The 17,128-nt window shown below is 39.1% G+C and overlaps 1 protein-coding gene across 8 annotated transcripts in view; it reads left to right on the forward strand.

Annotated features, from left to right (window-relative positions):
• MAST4 (microtubule associated serine/threonine kinase family member 4) overlaps window positions 1-17,128 on the forward strand; it is a 569,622-nt gene that overhangs the window by 283,277 nt on the left and 269,217 nt on the right. For all 8 annotated transcript variants that reach the window (XM_089908940.1, XM_089908926.1, XM_089908928.1 and 5 more), the window contains one exon: window positions 16,192-16,223. In XM_089908940.1, coding sequence (XP_089765066.1) covers window positions 16,192-16,223 — 32 coding nt within the window. The remainder of the gene's footprint in view (window positions 1-16,191; window positions 16,224-17,128) is intronic.

Here is a 17,128-nt window from a genome sequence, read left to right on the forward strand (position 1 = left end):
AATGTCAGGAGGAGGAGGAATCTGCCATGGATGGGTAAGAGAGGAACCAGACAAAGTGATAACATACTTTTCATTTCTAGCTTTTCTTCACATCTTCACACATGTAATTGAGAGTAATGGTCTCTTGTGATTGTCTACTTCCTGAATGGAAGTGGAAGTCTCAGAAATAGGAGATTTGTCCAAGGAGATCAGGGAATTTGCCAATAGGGAAAAGGGAACAAAGAAAAGCCTAACCATTCATAAATAGGGGCTTAGTTGTGTTATTCCATCACTATTAGACACACATGACTGTGATAATAGTCTTTATTTCCTGGATGTATCTTTCACATGAACTGTAGACCTATGGCATGGTAGTCATGTGATTTTATGCCTTGGGCTTATTTCTTTAGCAACTTGATCACTGTTGTGCACGAGGGATTTGTTATGTAGCTGTTGTTTTCAGTCTTCTCTTGGAATTGTTGTACAGTCTTTCAGGGTGTACTAGGGGACACTTGATTGAATTACAGTGTAGAGCACCTACCTCTTTTCATCAGAGTGCAATACCAGACTGTGAAATTCAGTTACTAAATGCAGTCACTGGTGTATCCCATGGCATTGATTTGGTCTCTGCTCTTCTTATGGTCATCCTATCATTGTACTAAAGTAAATGCTCAGTTAAACTTACATTTCTCAAAGCTTGTTCTGTGTATGTGCCTCAGTGATGTTTTCCCCGAAGTGTTCCATGGTTCCATTAATTTGGGGAACACTGCAGACCATGGCCCTTGATCTTGTTAAATAAAATGCCAATAATTTAAAAAATCTTGGGGAAATCTTGCAGTAGGTAAATTCTCTGAGCTGTATTAGGTGTTTCTCAAACTTATTTGAATACAGAACTTTTACAAAGGAACTATTAAGTTTTTCTTGTCAATACCCATTAGCAAAGTTCTTTGGGAAATGTTGAGTTAAATGGACCTGTTGCTCTTTATTTCAAGGAATATGAATAATTCATATCAGCTGCCACTCTCTACACCTGGGAAATGTCTTCCCCACTGTTTTCTGGTAAGGAAACTAGCACTTTTGGAGGGAGGAAGAGCTCTAATCCAGAAGATTACAGCATTATACTTAGGGCCTGCTACTTAGGACAGAGCTAATGTTGTGCTCTGCCATTGTAGGTGTGTACTGGTCTCAGCCTCTCTTCTCCAAGGACTGTCCCAGTTTGCTAGTCCAGGAAAATAGGCTAGGTCAGCTGTCACATCCCTCCCAATGAAAAAAGACAGCAAGCTGCCTAGACTGCAATTGGAAGGAAAGGTCAATCAATATATTACCTTTCCTTCCATGTGTTCCTTGCCTGCTGGCTGAGTTGTGCCTTCTCACTGTGATGGTAATCTCTTCCACTAAATTTTGTTTTAACCTTGCAAATAGGTGAAAGGAAGGGCACAGTTAATAACATCTTCTCTCCTACACCTCTTGAGTATATTATTTGGGCTGACTCTTGCTCCCCCTACCCCAGCCCCCGCCTTGCATGGTCCTGCTTAGATGGAGAATTAGGCAAGTAGCTGGTGTCGCTTATTGTGGGAATTTCTGTGAGAACTCTGTCATGCTCTTGCACAGACAGAATGCAAACATGTTTGTGGTTTTTGACAGTAGCCAGGATCTAGGTGGAATAGAGGTTTTTTTCAAAACATTTCTCAGTCAATATGTTTACTCTCCTTCACCAGCCATGCAGTGTGATATGGTGCATCACCAATACTTGAAATAGGCTGCAACAGGAGGTCGGAATAGGGCATAGATTTTCTAACACAGCATGTTAGATGGAATGATTTTGTGTACTCTGAAGTGGAAAATTCAATCAGAATTTTCCACACTTTTTAGTTAAAGCAACACTGTTATTTATTGATGAAAGGTAGAGTGAGAGAAATATAGAATGAAAACAGAGTAGATGACAAATCTAGCATTATTCCTGTCCTAGTGAGAAATACTTTTTCTCTTGTAATTTAATGAAAGCTACACAAGATAAAAAGGGTCTGCTTAAAAGATACACTATGGAATGCTTGGAACATATGCCAACTTGTGTGGCATATGTGGGGGTAAAAATGGAATCTGGCTTTTTAAGAAGTTTTTCCTTTTTTAAAATTTATTTATTTATTTATTTTTGGCTGTGTTGGGTCTTCATTTCTGTGCAAGGGCTTTCTCTAGTTGTGGCAAGCGGGGGCCACTCTTCATCGCGGTGCGCGGGCCTCTCCTGTTGCGGAGCACAGGCTCCAGACGCGCAGGCTCAGTAGTTGTGGCTCACGGGCCTAGTTGCTCCACGGCATGTGGGATCTTCCCAGACCAGGGCTTGAACCGTGTGTCCCCTGCATTGGCCGGCAGATTTTTAACCACTGTGCCACCAGGGAAGCCCAGGAAGTTTGTTTTTCATTGAGATGGACTTTGTGCTTGACAAAGGGCAGTTACAATGGCCCAGGTAATCTATTTTGGCTTAGTTTTAACGCAGCAGAATTCGTTTGGAAAGCACCTGAGAGTATCAATAAGAAATTCAAGGATAGATTCTCTAAGCTTTCATTCAAGTAGAATATTTAAGTGTATTACTAGTTTTCATCTGTGCTTTGGTGCACAGACGATATATCAGCATAACTACCTATTGTGTAGATGAACACTTTACACTTTCGAATTGCAAAACCTTAGGGTTGCAATGTCAGATTTGTGAATGAATATTTAAGATAGAATAATAACCTAATATCAGCATGCTCGATGTGTGCCAGTCACTTTTCTAGGTACTTTATATGTATCCTTTCATTTAATCCTCACAATGACACTATGAACTCTTATGATTGATCGTCTCCAGTGAGGGAAGGAAGCCACAGAGAGGGTAAGTCATTTGCCCAAGGCCATCGTCCTAAGCCAGGTTCCTGAGCCTCCCTGCCTGGCTGCCTTCTTACGGCTCTGCCATCTCAGCACTTTCCTCCTGGTGAGCCTAAGGACACGTGGGTTAGCAACTTAATTCAATTAGCGTATAGCATTTAGCACTTAGGGTTTTTATATTTAGGTTCTATCTTTAAAAGACACATATTATCTCTTATATGTGGAATCTAAAATAACTGAACTAGAAAAATGAGAGTAATGGTGGTTAGCAGGGGCTGGGGCTGGGGGAATGGGAGAGATGTTGTTTAAGGAGACATACTTGCAACTAACACATAAATAAGTCCTGGAGAGCTAACACACAGTGCAGTGATTATAGACCACAAACTGTATTATAAACATTAAGCTTGCCAAGAGACTAGATCTTAATTTTTTCTCATCACTAGAAGAAATGATAATTATGTGACATGATAGAGGTGTCAGCTGACACTACAATGGCAATTATATTGCAATACACATGTATCCAATCAGTATGTTGTACACCTTAAACTCATACAATGCTATGTCAATTATATCTCAATAAAAAAAAGAGACATGTAGTTCTTTAACAGTCTATTTTACTTAGCTTCGTTTTTCCTAATTGATACATAATTCTATTCAGTGTAATTTAGTTTACTTTCTCTTTTCTTTTTTTTTTACTAGCATTTAAAGTGATAGGACCATTTAAAAGCATTAGTGCCAATTCATCAGCTTGTCTAAATTGTGTGACTTTGAAAGATAGTTTAGGCTGCCTGTAATTTTGTATTCTTCAGTGTTTGAGAGTTGATTTTCCCCCTTTGTTCATACTATGTTATAGTATAGTCAGTTTAGACTGTTGGGGTTTTTTTTTGCTTCTATAGACAGTACATCCAGACTTGACTATGAATTTCAGGTTTCCAAGGTTACTGTAATCCAGTAACACATAGCTTCTCTATAATACAGCAATCATGTCAGTACAATAAGGTCTAGTATGCTTTTTATTTTTAAAAGGAAGAACCTAATTAGTATAATAGAAACCATAGTGGAAATCACCTAAACTCACCCCTGAATTAAAATGGCAGCGTTCACATATGATAAGGGGGAGAGCCTCCTGCTCGGAAAATACTTAATTTTTCAGTTAGTAAAAATAAGAGGCCACCTTATGAAAACTTTCCTGGGTCTTCAGTTTAAATGTCCACTCTTGTAGTCCTTCTGGTCCAAAAACATCACACAAGGGGTCATTTTGACTTTGAGAGAGAGGATTCTGTCTTTGCAATGAGAATAGAATTCAGTCTTAGGGAAGAAGCAATTAAAACCCCAAAGGCTTTTATTGCTTTTGATGCTAAAAAAAAAAAAAAAAGGCAAAAACTCCACTGTACTTTAATATTTTCTGCTAATTAACTGTCACAAGTGTGATACCATTAAGTTTGGAGTCTCTTTGGTTAGCTTCAAAGTCATTAACACACGCTGCGCGGCCCTCCCAATTGATTTTGGAAAAAGGAACCACATTGACAGATCTGTAATCAGTGTTTCCAAGGATTTTGTTTCTCATACAATCTAATCTTAATTTAAGGAACATTTGATCTTTTTCTCTGGGTAACAAGCACCAGCCCTCCTAATGCTCAGAGTTGATGGTGTCAGGGTTGTCTTAATGCCAGGTGTACCTTTGGATACACTGCTCCAAAGCTGACTTTGGAGCTTGCAAAGTTCACTACTATTTTTGGAGAGTATCAGGAATGTATTTAGCTGCAAGTAACTGCAAACGCAACTAACAGCAGCTTAGGTGAATAAGGACTTATTATTTCTCACATAAAAATGTTTTTCAGTTGAGTGTCCAGGGCTGGTGCAGTATGGGAAAGGGTCATCAAGGCTACTTTGTCTTTGCTTAATGTGAGACGGCTGACCTTGGGCAAATCACAATGTAACTTTTCCAAGGTTCAATTTCCCCATCAGAAAAAAATGGCGGTCACCCTTCCTATAATTGCAGGGTAGGGGTAAGGCTTAAATGAAACCCTGTAGGAGAAAATGAGTAGCACAGGGCCTGGCACCCACTAGATTTATTGCATCACAGGAGCAGCCCAGCAGCACCAGTTTTCATGGGTGATGGAGGGAAGGTGTGAAGCAAGAAACAGGGGATCCTACCTTACTCTGTGCTCTTCAATCTCAGGGTTCCCAATTCCAGTGTACTTTCAGCTGGTGCTCTTTGAAATAGCACATTGGAGAAAATAACTTCCAAAAAAGTCCAATTCGTACCCTTTAACAAATAGGACCTATTACTTACTAAGTAAAATATATCCTTTGTAAGGCAATTGTTTATTTTATTCTGTGACCTCTTTACAATAAATTTCAGCACCATTAAAGGCTTAAGACACATTATTGATTATTTGAATACGTGTGTCATTAATCTTCCATCACCCTCATACATTTTATAGGTACATTTTAAACATCGTCTTTTGCATTTAGATGGAGAAGAGTGGTTTCAGAAGAAAGCAGACTTGTGGGTATCAGCTTCATATAGCACTTCAAGAGCTCCCTTGAGCTGATTTGCCTGTAAATTTCTACACTAAAATGGGCTTTCAGAATAGTGACTGCTAGATAAACTATAGAGTGTCTTTAGTAAATAAAAATGATTCATCAGCTGAATGAATTCACTATCACTGGTCAAATAGTCTCATCCAGTTCTGTTTCCTGGTTCTATAAAAAGCCTTTTTCTTTTTGTATTAAGGTTGTCTGTAACTTTAATAGAACCTTTGAATTATTATCTGATTTTTAAAAATTGGTTTATAAAAGGATATTGATTCTTTAAATTAGGGGTGGTTGAAATATTGTTTATGGGCCAGCAGTCTCCTTTGATGGACCCTGGAAACCTCGGTCAAGAAAACTCATCTTAAATCTGTGCTACGATACTCTTAAAAAACACAAACAATCACAACTCTTAATGACTGACTCTGGATTGGACAGTAACGTTGGTGTGGAAATGCAGGGGAACCAACAGGTGAAACAGAAAATCTGTTAAGCAGGGTCTTTTCTAGTTTTGCCAGTCATTGATATTCATTTCTTTCCCAGGGCGTTTTCCTGGGTAACGAGAAGTTTCTAAAATCAAATAAGGCTTTTGAACAGTGAAGATGTTTGCCACGGTTCTGTTGAAGAATCCTATAGATTTATAGTGATCCTAAGAGGTGTCTCATATCCACTATATTAACTATCCTTTTAGAAGCTTATGAACATTGTAGCTTTTATTGATTCCAGGGAATTGTACCCAACAGTAAGCAATAAAAGTCCATAGTAACTTTCTTCCCATATAGGAGTGTGCAGATCAATATTTTGAATTTACTGTAATTTGCTGGTAATGGATGGAAGACCTGGAAAAATTGTGAAGCCTTGCAGGGCACAGCTGTGCGGTGTTGCCTTTTTATCTAAGCTCACCATAGGTCACAGGCTTTCCCAAGTAAAAAGAAACATAGTTAAGTGGCAGGGCTGATACGCGTATTTATCAAGAGCCTTCATAAGTCTCTTCTAAGGGAAAAAAGAGAATCACAGAACTTGTCCATGGTGACCTTAATTTTATAGTCCTGAAGGACCTCTAAATGTGCAGTCTTAAGGGCAATTAAAATTTTAAATATCCAGCATTTGTGTTTGATCTCCTTCTGCTAAAGGAATTTTTTCTGCTGACTAGTAACAGGGTGTGTGATTTCACTGAAGCCTGATTTGCTTGGAATCTTCCAATTGCTCGACAGAACTGTGCCCAGGTTCTGCATTCAGAGAGGACAAGGTAGGCGTCCTGAGCACTTGCTCTTTGATTTTACCCGTTCCTCTCTTGATTAGAGCTCTTCACTTGTGCCCCAGGTGGCACATCTGATGCGGGTATCACACTTCAATAGTAATGGCTGACATCTAGGGTGCTGGTGTGTTCAGGAGCTGTGCTGCATGCAGGATGTGCGTTCTCAGTCGTCTTCTCAACACCTTATGGCATCGATTGTAATATCCTCATTTTATAACTTAGAAGACTAAGTCTTAGAGAAGTTAAAGAGATTTTTCAAGGACATTTTCCAGCGTTGACTTACATTAGAATATAGGTATATCTGACTCTAGATCCTATTCATTTCATCACTATGAAGTATACAATGGGCTTAAATAAGTATTTTTGTTTAGCATAAAGTTTGGCTGATCTTATATGCATTTTCTTGTTTTGCTTCCTTTGTTGCAAAGGACTGTGGCTCCTCTCATTTGATCAAAAGTGACACACTTTTGCTTGAAAGAGACAGTATTTTGTTCTTTAAGAAGAAAATGAAGACATGAAATACCGTATGACTGTGGGCTGGAAGCTCCTAATCTTGAGGAAATAAATGCACCTCGTTTAGTATATAGTAAGCACTCAATAAACTGGAGATGTTATTAACATTAAATACTAGTTATTACTCAGCAAACCCTGCAGAAAAACATGGAGACTTAGGAGGCAGATTTCCCTTATATAATACTGAATTGGAAGGCAGGATATATATATATATATATATATAAAAGATTCCCAAGCTTGATTTTTTGATGTCAAGGGTGTAGTTAGGAAGCATCAAAACCCCTAGTAATTGGCTGGAAAGAAAGCTTGTTTCATTTGCTCATTGACTTGGGGTTAACTGATGATTTGACTTGATATGCTTTTTCTACTTAAAAAGGTCGGTGTTAAAAGTAATGTGTTTGCAAGGCTTTGCTTCAAATAAAACCAGAGTCTATAAAAATAATTTAAGTGGGAAATTTGCTTAGAAAGAGCTGCAAAGCTGTGTTGTAACATTCCTTTCTAAGAGTAATTGCCAGTGTGTTATCAGCTATGAATGCAACTTGATAGCCTACATGAGGGGAGTCTGTGGTACAGATACACCAAATCTTACTTGGTGATGAAAAATAATTAAACTGCTCTGCACTCAGGCTGCTGCAGATTCAAAGACAAGCTAAGCCATTTACCAGCTCTGTGACCTTGTGTTGCTACTTAACTGGCCTGTGCCTCAGTTCTGTCAAACGGAAATAATAGTGAAAATTAAGATAATGTACATCACCATGCAGTAAACATTAGGGACTGTTACTAGATGGGTGAAGGCAGATGGGCTTAGTGAAGAAAAACAATTCCCACCAATTGTGTAAAAATTTTAAAGTGGAGGAGGGGTTTGTGATGAATGATATTTAACTTTCATGCAAGAAAGACCTGCGATGCCCACCTTTGCTCTTATCTTACTTTGCAAATCTATCCCACATTCCCTGCCATCTGGGACTCTCTGGTCTAAATTAAATGGTTTCGCCATCCCCTTATCCACATTCAGATTTCCATTATTTAACTTTTGGATGGCCCTCTTCCCTAATCTCTGGATGGAGCCCTGCCCTTAGCTCCTAATGTTCTAAACCTTCCCAAGAGTTAAGCATTTCTTTTCAACTCCGGTAGATCCTATACACACGCTTCTCTCTTGAATTTGCCCCTCCCCTCTTTCCCCACTACCTCTTTCTTAGTCCTGGCACTGGGCTATGCTTCCTGGGCAATTGAATAAGCCTCTGAGTTAATTTCCCGTGTGTCTTCCATAAGCCATTTGACACCCTGATACCAGAGTGATCCTTTTTGACGTGTAAGTTTGACCATCTTATTCTCCTACTTAAAATGTTCCGTGAGCTCCCCATTGCCTATGGGATAAAGACAGACTCTTCCAAAACCCTTCTATGATTTGCCTTGTCCCTGCCTCTGTTCTCATGTCCTGTTGGTTTTTTCTTTCTACCCTCAGTTCCGGCCATTCCAAGTTTACTAAGAGCTGTGTACTGTTTCCCTCCGCCGTACTTTGCAGCATCCGTTCCCTCTTCTGGAATGCCCCTTTCCTCACCCACTCCTGAGGCTGCCTAGCCAACTCCCAGTGGCCGTGGAAGAAAGACCAGGCTTAAGTATTGCATCACTTGGGAATATTTGAATTGTAAGGAACAGAAACCACAGGTTAAACTGGTTTAAACAATAAAGGGACTCGATTGACTCACGTAACTGAGAAATCCAGGTATAAGCAAGACTAGATCCATTGTTTCAAAGACATCACCCAAGACCCAGTTTCTACCTGTCTTTCTTTTCTGTCACCTTCTACCCTGCGGCTGTCATTAGCTTCTTGGGGTTAATGATCCTCCTTTCCTGTTAACTCTCTTGGAAAAAGGAAGGCATTCTTTCCCAGGAGCCTGGAGCAAACATTGTTTTGCATCTTGTTTTCCCAGATTGAATCAGATGCCATCTCTGAACCAATTACTTTGGCTCGGACAATGAACTTTGTCATTAGCTTAATTTAACCCGAGCTAAGCCTGGAGGTTGAGAATAGCTCAGTTCCACCAGATTTTGTTATCATGAATAATGGGGAATATCACTGGGCAAGAAACAATCCTGACTCTCCTTAAAGAAAACTGATCGCCCCCTCCCTTGGTACTATTGAAAAAAACCGCTATTCCAGGCCTTTCCACACTATAGAAAAAGCAAGCCAAGTCCTTTATGCCCAGTGCCTGGCATAGCACTTGCCTCAGCAGCCTTTACTAAAAAGTGTGCAATTGGATAAAAGAACCCCATTTTGCTTGCTTTAATCCCCACGTGTGCCCCTTGTTTTCACCTTTGGCAGAAGATTTTGTCTTCTCGGTTTCTGAAATTACGGAACTCCAAGTAAATTGCTTCAGTTTTCCTTTGTTCTTCTTTAAAAGGTACCTGTTTTTACTTGTACTTTTCTCCCTCTTTAGAGGAAAAGCTGCCCTCCTTTTTTTTTTTTCTTAAATTAAAGCCAACCCTCTGTGCTCATGTCCTCATTCAGACTCCCCTCCCTGTCGTTCACAACACCACTCTGGCCTGCTCTCCAGCACTTTCACATTGGAGTGTAGGGGGAAAATTGGGGTTGGGTGTCGTAGGTTCGCGTTTTGCTTCCACCGTCTCCTGGCTTTGCGATCCTGGGCAATTGCTCATCTCTGGGCTTTCCATGGGAAGGCTGGCGTGTCCTGCCAAACAGCCAGGTGAGTTTGTTAAGAAATTCATAGACTCCATTTCGGATAGGATTTTATAAAACTCAAAGAGCTAGACACCCATATTGTGACTGAGAAACTCTGTGTATGGAAAGGGCCTGTGAGGCGAATGCCTAGTCTTGGGGACGATGGCCATTGATTTGAATTCACAGGAGAAAAAGCCAACCCAGAAAGAAAGGAAGGCAGTAACTACTTCTGTTTTTTCGGAGAAAGTGAGTATGCGGTTGCGATAGAGTAAAATTTACATGAAAACGCAGCAAGGATTTTGTGTGTGTACCTTTCACGGTTTATTTTGTTGAACTTTACTACCACAGGTAAATATGTTAAAGTGCACTGTGGTTATAGACACAGAAACAGAATGAAATAAAACCTGCAAGAAAGGAGGGGTCCTTTAGGGCTCTCCACCCATCTCACATTCCCACTGAGTGGTATTTTACAGGATGAACAGTTTGAATGTCCAAGCATCTCTGTAGAGGTCTACCTACTGCTTCTCCAGCTTCATTCTACAGATTTTTATGCACAGAGCTATGTACTGTATGGGCAATTCACTGGATTTTTCAAGAGGTTTGAACATAAGCCCCTTTTGTGTGCAGCTGTGTTTCAGAACCAAGCCTGGTTCTGTAAGATCTGGTTCTGTGGTGTGAACTTTTCTGTCCTCTGCTTCTGCCTTCACAAGTAACTCAGAAATGGAGGCCAGAAAAATGGGGCCAAAAACATCCCTTTAAAAGAGCCAATCCCTTGCTGAGCCTATACCCCTAGCTAAATTTACACCCCATCAAGTAGGGAGAGTTCCATTTGGGGTACCCTTCCTTGCCCTACAGTGCTTCCCACTTGGAAAGGAAATAACAAAAAACCCTAAAACTTCACTACTCTGATGACAGCTAGAAAAGTAGTATTCCATAAAGAAAAAAATCCAAAGGCAAACTAATAGGCCTTAAGGGTACTTAAAAGTACCAGCCGCCACAAAACAACGTATACACACAACTCCCTCTCCATCTCCAGGGTGGTGTTCAGACATCGGTATTTGTAAAAGCTCCCTGGGTGACACTGATGTGTAGCCGGACTGCATTCAGAACCACTGCTTGAGCTGAATTATCTCATCCCCTTTTATTTTCTCTCCCCTGTTAACATTTATTCATTCAAATTATACTGCATAATCCTGCACCTGGTGATATCTCTTTTGCTGTGTGTGTTTCCCCAAGTAGCTTTTAAATCTGTCTTATTTTATTTCCTCCTTACGTGTCCCTAACGGTGCCCAATACACTGCTTCCCGCATCTCAGCTCTTTGCAGAAACTCAGGCGTGATCACGCTGGCTGACACCTGGCAGTAATGGGACTCTCGCGGGGAGTGGGGACCTGCCAGAGTGCTGAGGGGAAGGTGCTGGGACAGTGGAGAGGTCCTTCCTGGAGGCTGAGGCCCAGTTGAGCCTTGAGCAGCAGAGGTGTCCTAACGGGCCGTTCCCCAGATGTGGTCATGTTCTCTGGGGGTTAATTTCCTAGTTCCCTCCCATTTTCTGACCTTGTCTGTGCAACAATCCCGTCACCTGTGTGAGAGCTGGTGTCTACCCAGTAGTATTTTTACTTGCTAGCCTCATTCAGTTTGTGTTGTTTGAAGAACCCAGGGTCTGCATAGTTCAGCACATCATTTAACAGGGCGTAGTGTGTAGCAGAATTCTCCCTGCTTATAGATTTTAAATGGTCCTGTATATATACATATAGGTATATGTGCCACTTCTTTTTCTGTTCTCTCTTCTCCTGTCACTTCCAGCACACGGTTTTATGTACCATCTTATACAATAATGAGTTCAAAGTCTATTTTCAGCCCCGACCTCTCTCCTGAACCCAGGTTCGTTTGTCCAACCACCTGCTTGGAAATTTTTCTTTGGATTTCTTACAGACATCTTGGATGTGATGTATCCAGATAGGACCGTTCTTCCCTCAAACTCCCCCTGCACAGGCCAAGAACTTTTACTCTTTCTGGCTTTCTCTTCCATCTTCCACATCCAGTTCTTTTGTATATTCTGTAAAAACATATCTCAAACCTGACTGCTTCTCAACATCTTCACTGATGGTCCTAGTCACAAGCTTCTCTCACTTAGATTATTTCTATAATCTTCTAAAATACTGGGTTAAATATGGCCTTAAAATAAGCATAGAATATTTCGATATTTATTCATACATTCCATGCCCTAGCCTACACACACACACACACACACACACACACACACACACGTCTTTCTTTCTCCTTAGCTCTCTCTTTCTTTTTAGAGAACTTTAAAAAAAAAATTGAAATCATTTTAGATTTATAGAAAAGTTGAAGACAGTTGAATCTCTGCATACCCTTCCACCAATTTCCCCTAATGTTAACATCTTAATGTAACCTTAATACATTTGTCAAAATTATGAAATTGACATTAGTACATTACTATTAACTAAACACTTTATTTGGATATCACCAGGTTTTCCACTACTGTCCTTTTTATGGTTCAGAATCCAGTCTATGATCCTACATTGCATTTCGTCATCGTTCTCCTGAGTCTTCTCTGACCTGTGACAGTTTCTCAGTTGTTCCTTGTTTTTCACAACCCTGACAGTTGTTCTGTAGAATGTTCTGTAGAATGATCCTCAGTTTGGTTTTCCCTGGTACTTTTTCCAGGATGAGACTGGAGTTAAGGATTTTTAGGGAGAATGCCACAGTGGTGAAGTCTCTTCTCATGACATCGTATCAGGGGCACATGGTATCTATGATTATTGTTGGTAACGTTAATGTTGGTTGGTTCAGACGGTGTCTGTCAGGTTTCTCCACTGAAAAGTTGCTACTTTTCCTTTTCCCTCCTCTTTCTTTGGAAGGGAGTCACTAAGTCCAGCCCACTCTCCAGAGGAAGAGAATTAAGCCCCACCTCTTGAAGGAGGGGATATTTTATTTGTAATATAATATTTGTAATATGATATAAGATCTCCTTTCTCTTTTAAATCATAAAGTGGCCCATCAGTTAAAAAGAATAGTTCAAAGATTTCTTAAATACATGTGGCATGTGTTGCCATGTTGTTGTATAACTATTAAATATGTATTAAATAGTATATATTGTTTAAATTGCCATTGTGGAAATTGCTTGTACATGTTAAACATTGCAGCAATTTCTCAATTGCCTTTATGAACGAGACAAGTTATCTTCTCCTTTTGAGGCCAAGGCTGGCTGAGGAAAGGGGCAGGATCATTTGTTATGCTTTCTTTTCTTCCCAGACTCCCAGAAATTCTCTTTCAGTACTTGAGGAATCTGTGTGTTCTCAGTCTTATCAAGAGATCACAAGAAGGGAAACAGAGTTCTTCGATTAACTTTGTCTTTATTTTCAAACGCACGTATTTGCTAGTCAGCATTTTTAGAAAGGGGGGCAAAGGAGATCATATTTTCAAGCAAGTAATGATACACAGCAATTCTGAAAAATATTAGATGTCACTGAAAAATCAATATCAATGAAAATAATTTTAAAATTTTAATATTCTTAAATACACTCATGCATTTCTTTAACCTGTGATGATTAATAATCACATAGATTTCAGTTCAGATGGACGCTTCTTGCCCTTTTTTCTCTCTCTGCCCCCTTCCCTTCTCTATTCTTAATCTGATGCTAATTTTTCACACATGCTCCAAATATACTAAGCACAAGCTTTGGTTTATGGCCGGAACCAATACCACATGTCTTATCTAATTATGTAAGTATGGTTGAGTGACCTGATCCTGACATTAAGAGAATAAGGACACACACGCACAGTACCACTAGGATTGGGGCAGTAAGTGCCTTGATATTGCTCATTTGCGTCCAGCCCGTGCAGTTTGACCAGTGGATGGTCCCTCCCCACGCAGCAGGACAGCAGCCCCTCCTGGCTCTGTCTGCAATCGCTTAGCCCTCTTGGGATTTGCAGGCTTTTGCAGCCACTGTTCACAAGGTCTTGGCCACAGCACATTCATTTCTCTCACTTTATTACCATCGCATCTGATTCCAATTTGCTAGCAAATTGAGTTTCCAGTTCCAAGCCTGACATTCAAGCCGTCAGGTGGATTAGCTCCTCAGCCTGGTTAGCACAGACCCTGCAGGTCATTGGTCATTGACAGTGGCCTATTAAATGTCCTGGAACCTCGGCCGCCGTCCCGGGGAGCAGCATTGCGGGGTTACCCACTGTGACCTTTCTTCTTGTTTAGAACTCATAATTCTAGACCTGTTGGAAGGGCTTTCTGATTAAAAACAGAGTCGGTTTTCATCCCTTATCTTGCCGTTTCAGCAGTTTCTTCTCATAGCAAAGCAGCCAGCTTACAGTCGGGTCATTTGGTGGAACATGATTGATTGAACTGTTTGGGGATCATTTATTTGGCCCTTCTCCTCTTGTATCTTCTGAGTGATCTGTTTGCGTACAGAACTGAAACAACATCTGACTTATTTTTTTCTGTTTTTAATGATAGCACCTCAGGTACGCCTCCTTTTCTTTTAATACTGCTGTCAGATGAACTTACTAAACAGCAGTACTTACTTATTTAATTAAGCTCTAGGCCTTTTGCTATGTAGTGGGTCTCAGTAATTTCTTTTTTTTTATTGACGTTTATTTGATTTATAATGGTGTGTTAGTTTTAGGTGTACAGCACAGTGATTCAGTTATATATATGTATTCCTTTTCAGATCAGTAATTTCTTTTTAAAAGAAACCCTCTGGTGAATGATTACTTCTAGGCAGTTCTCCTTTTTTCTTTTTTTAACCTGAATACAAACAGATTTCTCAGTGCTTGTCATAACCCAAGACACACGTAGAGACAATTACTCATTGGTGTTCTATTTACATTTCAGTTCCCAAGGAAAACTGTCTTGGTCAAAGACTTTACTCTTCTTATTAGAGGCTTTAGTAAATAAAGGTATATTTATGTTTCAGAATCAGGGAGCCAACTTCACAAACGCCGTAATTTCTTGGGGCTAATGAAGGATTAAAGAAAAACTCTAAACAAAACAAAACAAAAGCATTTCACCACTGAACCCTGCAGTCCGTGAAAAGAAAATGGTTAGCTGTTGGGAGAAGGAAGAAAATACTCTGTCCCTAAAATTGTTTTTTTTTTTTTTCTTGCAATTAAACAGTGATCTGATTATTATAACTCTGTATCAAAATATATTTTCCAGTTAATAAGTGAGTAAAGTAATAACTTTGGATAAGTTCTATTTAAGGCAGGATCCTCCTCTGGGCTGCTGCTCTTAAGTCCATTTTCTGTAAGCTGTGATGGAGCAAATTGCATGGTTTAGAAGTAAGATGTGAGGCCACAGGCCATGACAAACATTTAAGGATCCAATAAAAATAGGGAACAGGAAAGGTGAGTTTGAAGCTGAAGGGGAAGCACCTTTCAAAAAATGATGCTTGAGCTCCTGGCAGGCAAAAAAATAAATGATAGTTATGGGAAGGAAAGCCCAAATTTAGTCAAGGCTTTCAAAGTTTGAGTTAAAATAGCCAGGTGACTCATTACTTCCTATTCTTTAATTATTGTCATCAAGTAATCATTCTCGAGTGCCCAGGCTTCTGAAAGCTCCATTAGTGGGTGGAGGTATTTCTGTATCCCTTTTTGTTTGTTTGTTTGCTGGGTTATTTTGTTTTATTTTCCCATAGACTCTCTCTAGAAAGGTAGATAATGATCTTAATTTGAGATAAGTGTAAGAGCATCCTTTGAAACTATAAAGCACTATATTAATTGTTGTTGCTGTCTGGTTACCTTTTTAGAAGTTCGTTAACCTACTTTTAAATGTCCTTAATCATAAGTCACATTTGTTTTAAGAAATAATACCAGAAGGAAAACTTTTGCTCTATTTCTTTTTTAAATTATAATCTTTGGTAGACATAATGTTTTGCATGAGTTTATTTCTGTTGGAGGCAAATAGTCTGATTTCACTACCCTTTTCATTTCACCTTTCACTTAATTATAATTCTGCAAAATTTCTCCTCCTCCTTCTGTTTCCTTTTTGGATAAGTTCTCTGGTTGCTCAGATTTCCCTTACCCTCAATTATAGGGTCACGTAGCTCAACTCAGTATTTGACTGTCATTGCTTTGGGAGGATTGATGTCTTTTCTGCTCTGGAATTTAGGGAAACAGGGTTTGTACGTCAAATACAGTGTATAAAGGGAACAATGTCAGAAGGGATCCAGCATAAAATAATTACACTAAAATCTTTTCAGTATAGAAAATGCCAAATAAAGCATAATAAGGATGATACATTTTATGTTACCTGTTTGGTGTCCTAGTAGTCTAAGGTTAATGTAGCATCTCACATACATGTTTCGTTTTTTCTTTTGCAGAAGGAGCTGAGTCTCCCCAGAAGAGGAAGTCTGTAAGTAGAATAATTTCTTTATTGAGTCATTTGTATTCTGGGATACAGTTTGTAATGTCATTATTCTCTGACTTGTTAGATTTTCAATGGCAATCAGAAGATTAATGATAATCAACTGAATTAAGAAAACACAAAGCTTTGCATTTATTTATAAATGTCAAATATTAATGATTACAAGATAAGTTGAAGAAAGTTTCCAGGGTTCCTTATGGGCATTGTAAGCCAAAATGCATATTTATTCCTGGGATAATCTTTTTTTTTTTTTTTAAATTTTACTTTATTTGCTTGTTTATTTTTATACAGCAGGTTATTCCTGGGAGAATCTTAAATTTAAAAATTCTGTTATGTAATCAAGCAAGAACATTATTTGGTCTGCAGATAGCTTAAAATGATCGGACTAAAGAATTAGTGCTTATCTACATGATCTGGAATTCAATGATCTTTATACTATGAATTTTATGCAGAGTAAATGATATACTTTTGCCTCTGGATTGATGAAGTCTTTGCATCAGCTAAACTTTCTATTAGATCTAGACCTTACTGCACTGATTCATGTAATGCTCTTACATTAAAATAGCAAATTTGTGAACATTGACTTGATTTCTTTATAGTATGTTTCCACCTTTTATATTTAAGGCTGATAATGTATTTGCATAAATCATAGTTTTTTGCATCAGCAAGTTGTAGAATGAAGTTAATTGCCTTTAATATTCTACTAAGGTAGATTTACTATCAACTAGTACTGTGTAAGGTCTGGTCTAGAAATATTTGGATTTGGTATCTGATTTATGCTGAATTTAGTGGATGGGGCAATGTCCTTTTAAAAAAAATAAGTCTAATATTTAAGATAAACTCATGCAAATCTCAACTTGGAGGATTAGAAACGTATGTGGTGACTGTTGTAA

The sequence above is a fragment of the Delphinapterus leucas genome, chromosome 3 (genome assembly GCF_059928025.1).
Source record: "Delphinapterus leucas isolate spDelLeu-1000000601 "Yukka" chromosome 3, BTC_Dleu_Yukka2, whole genome shotgun sequence".
Classification (NCBI taxonomy): Eukaryota; Metazoa; Chordata; class Mammalia; order Artiodactyla; family Monodontidae; genus Delphinapterus; species Delphinapterus leucas.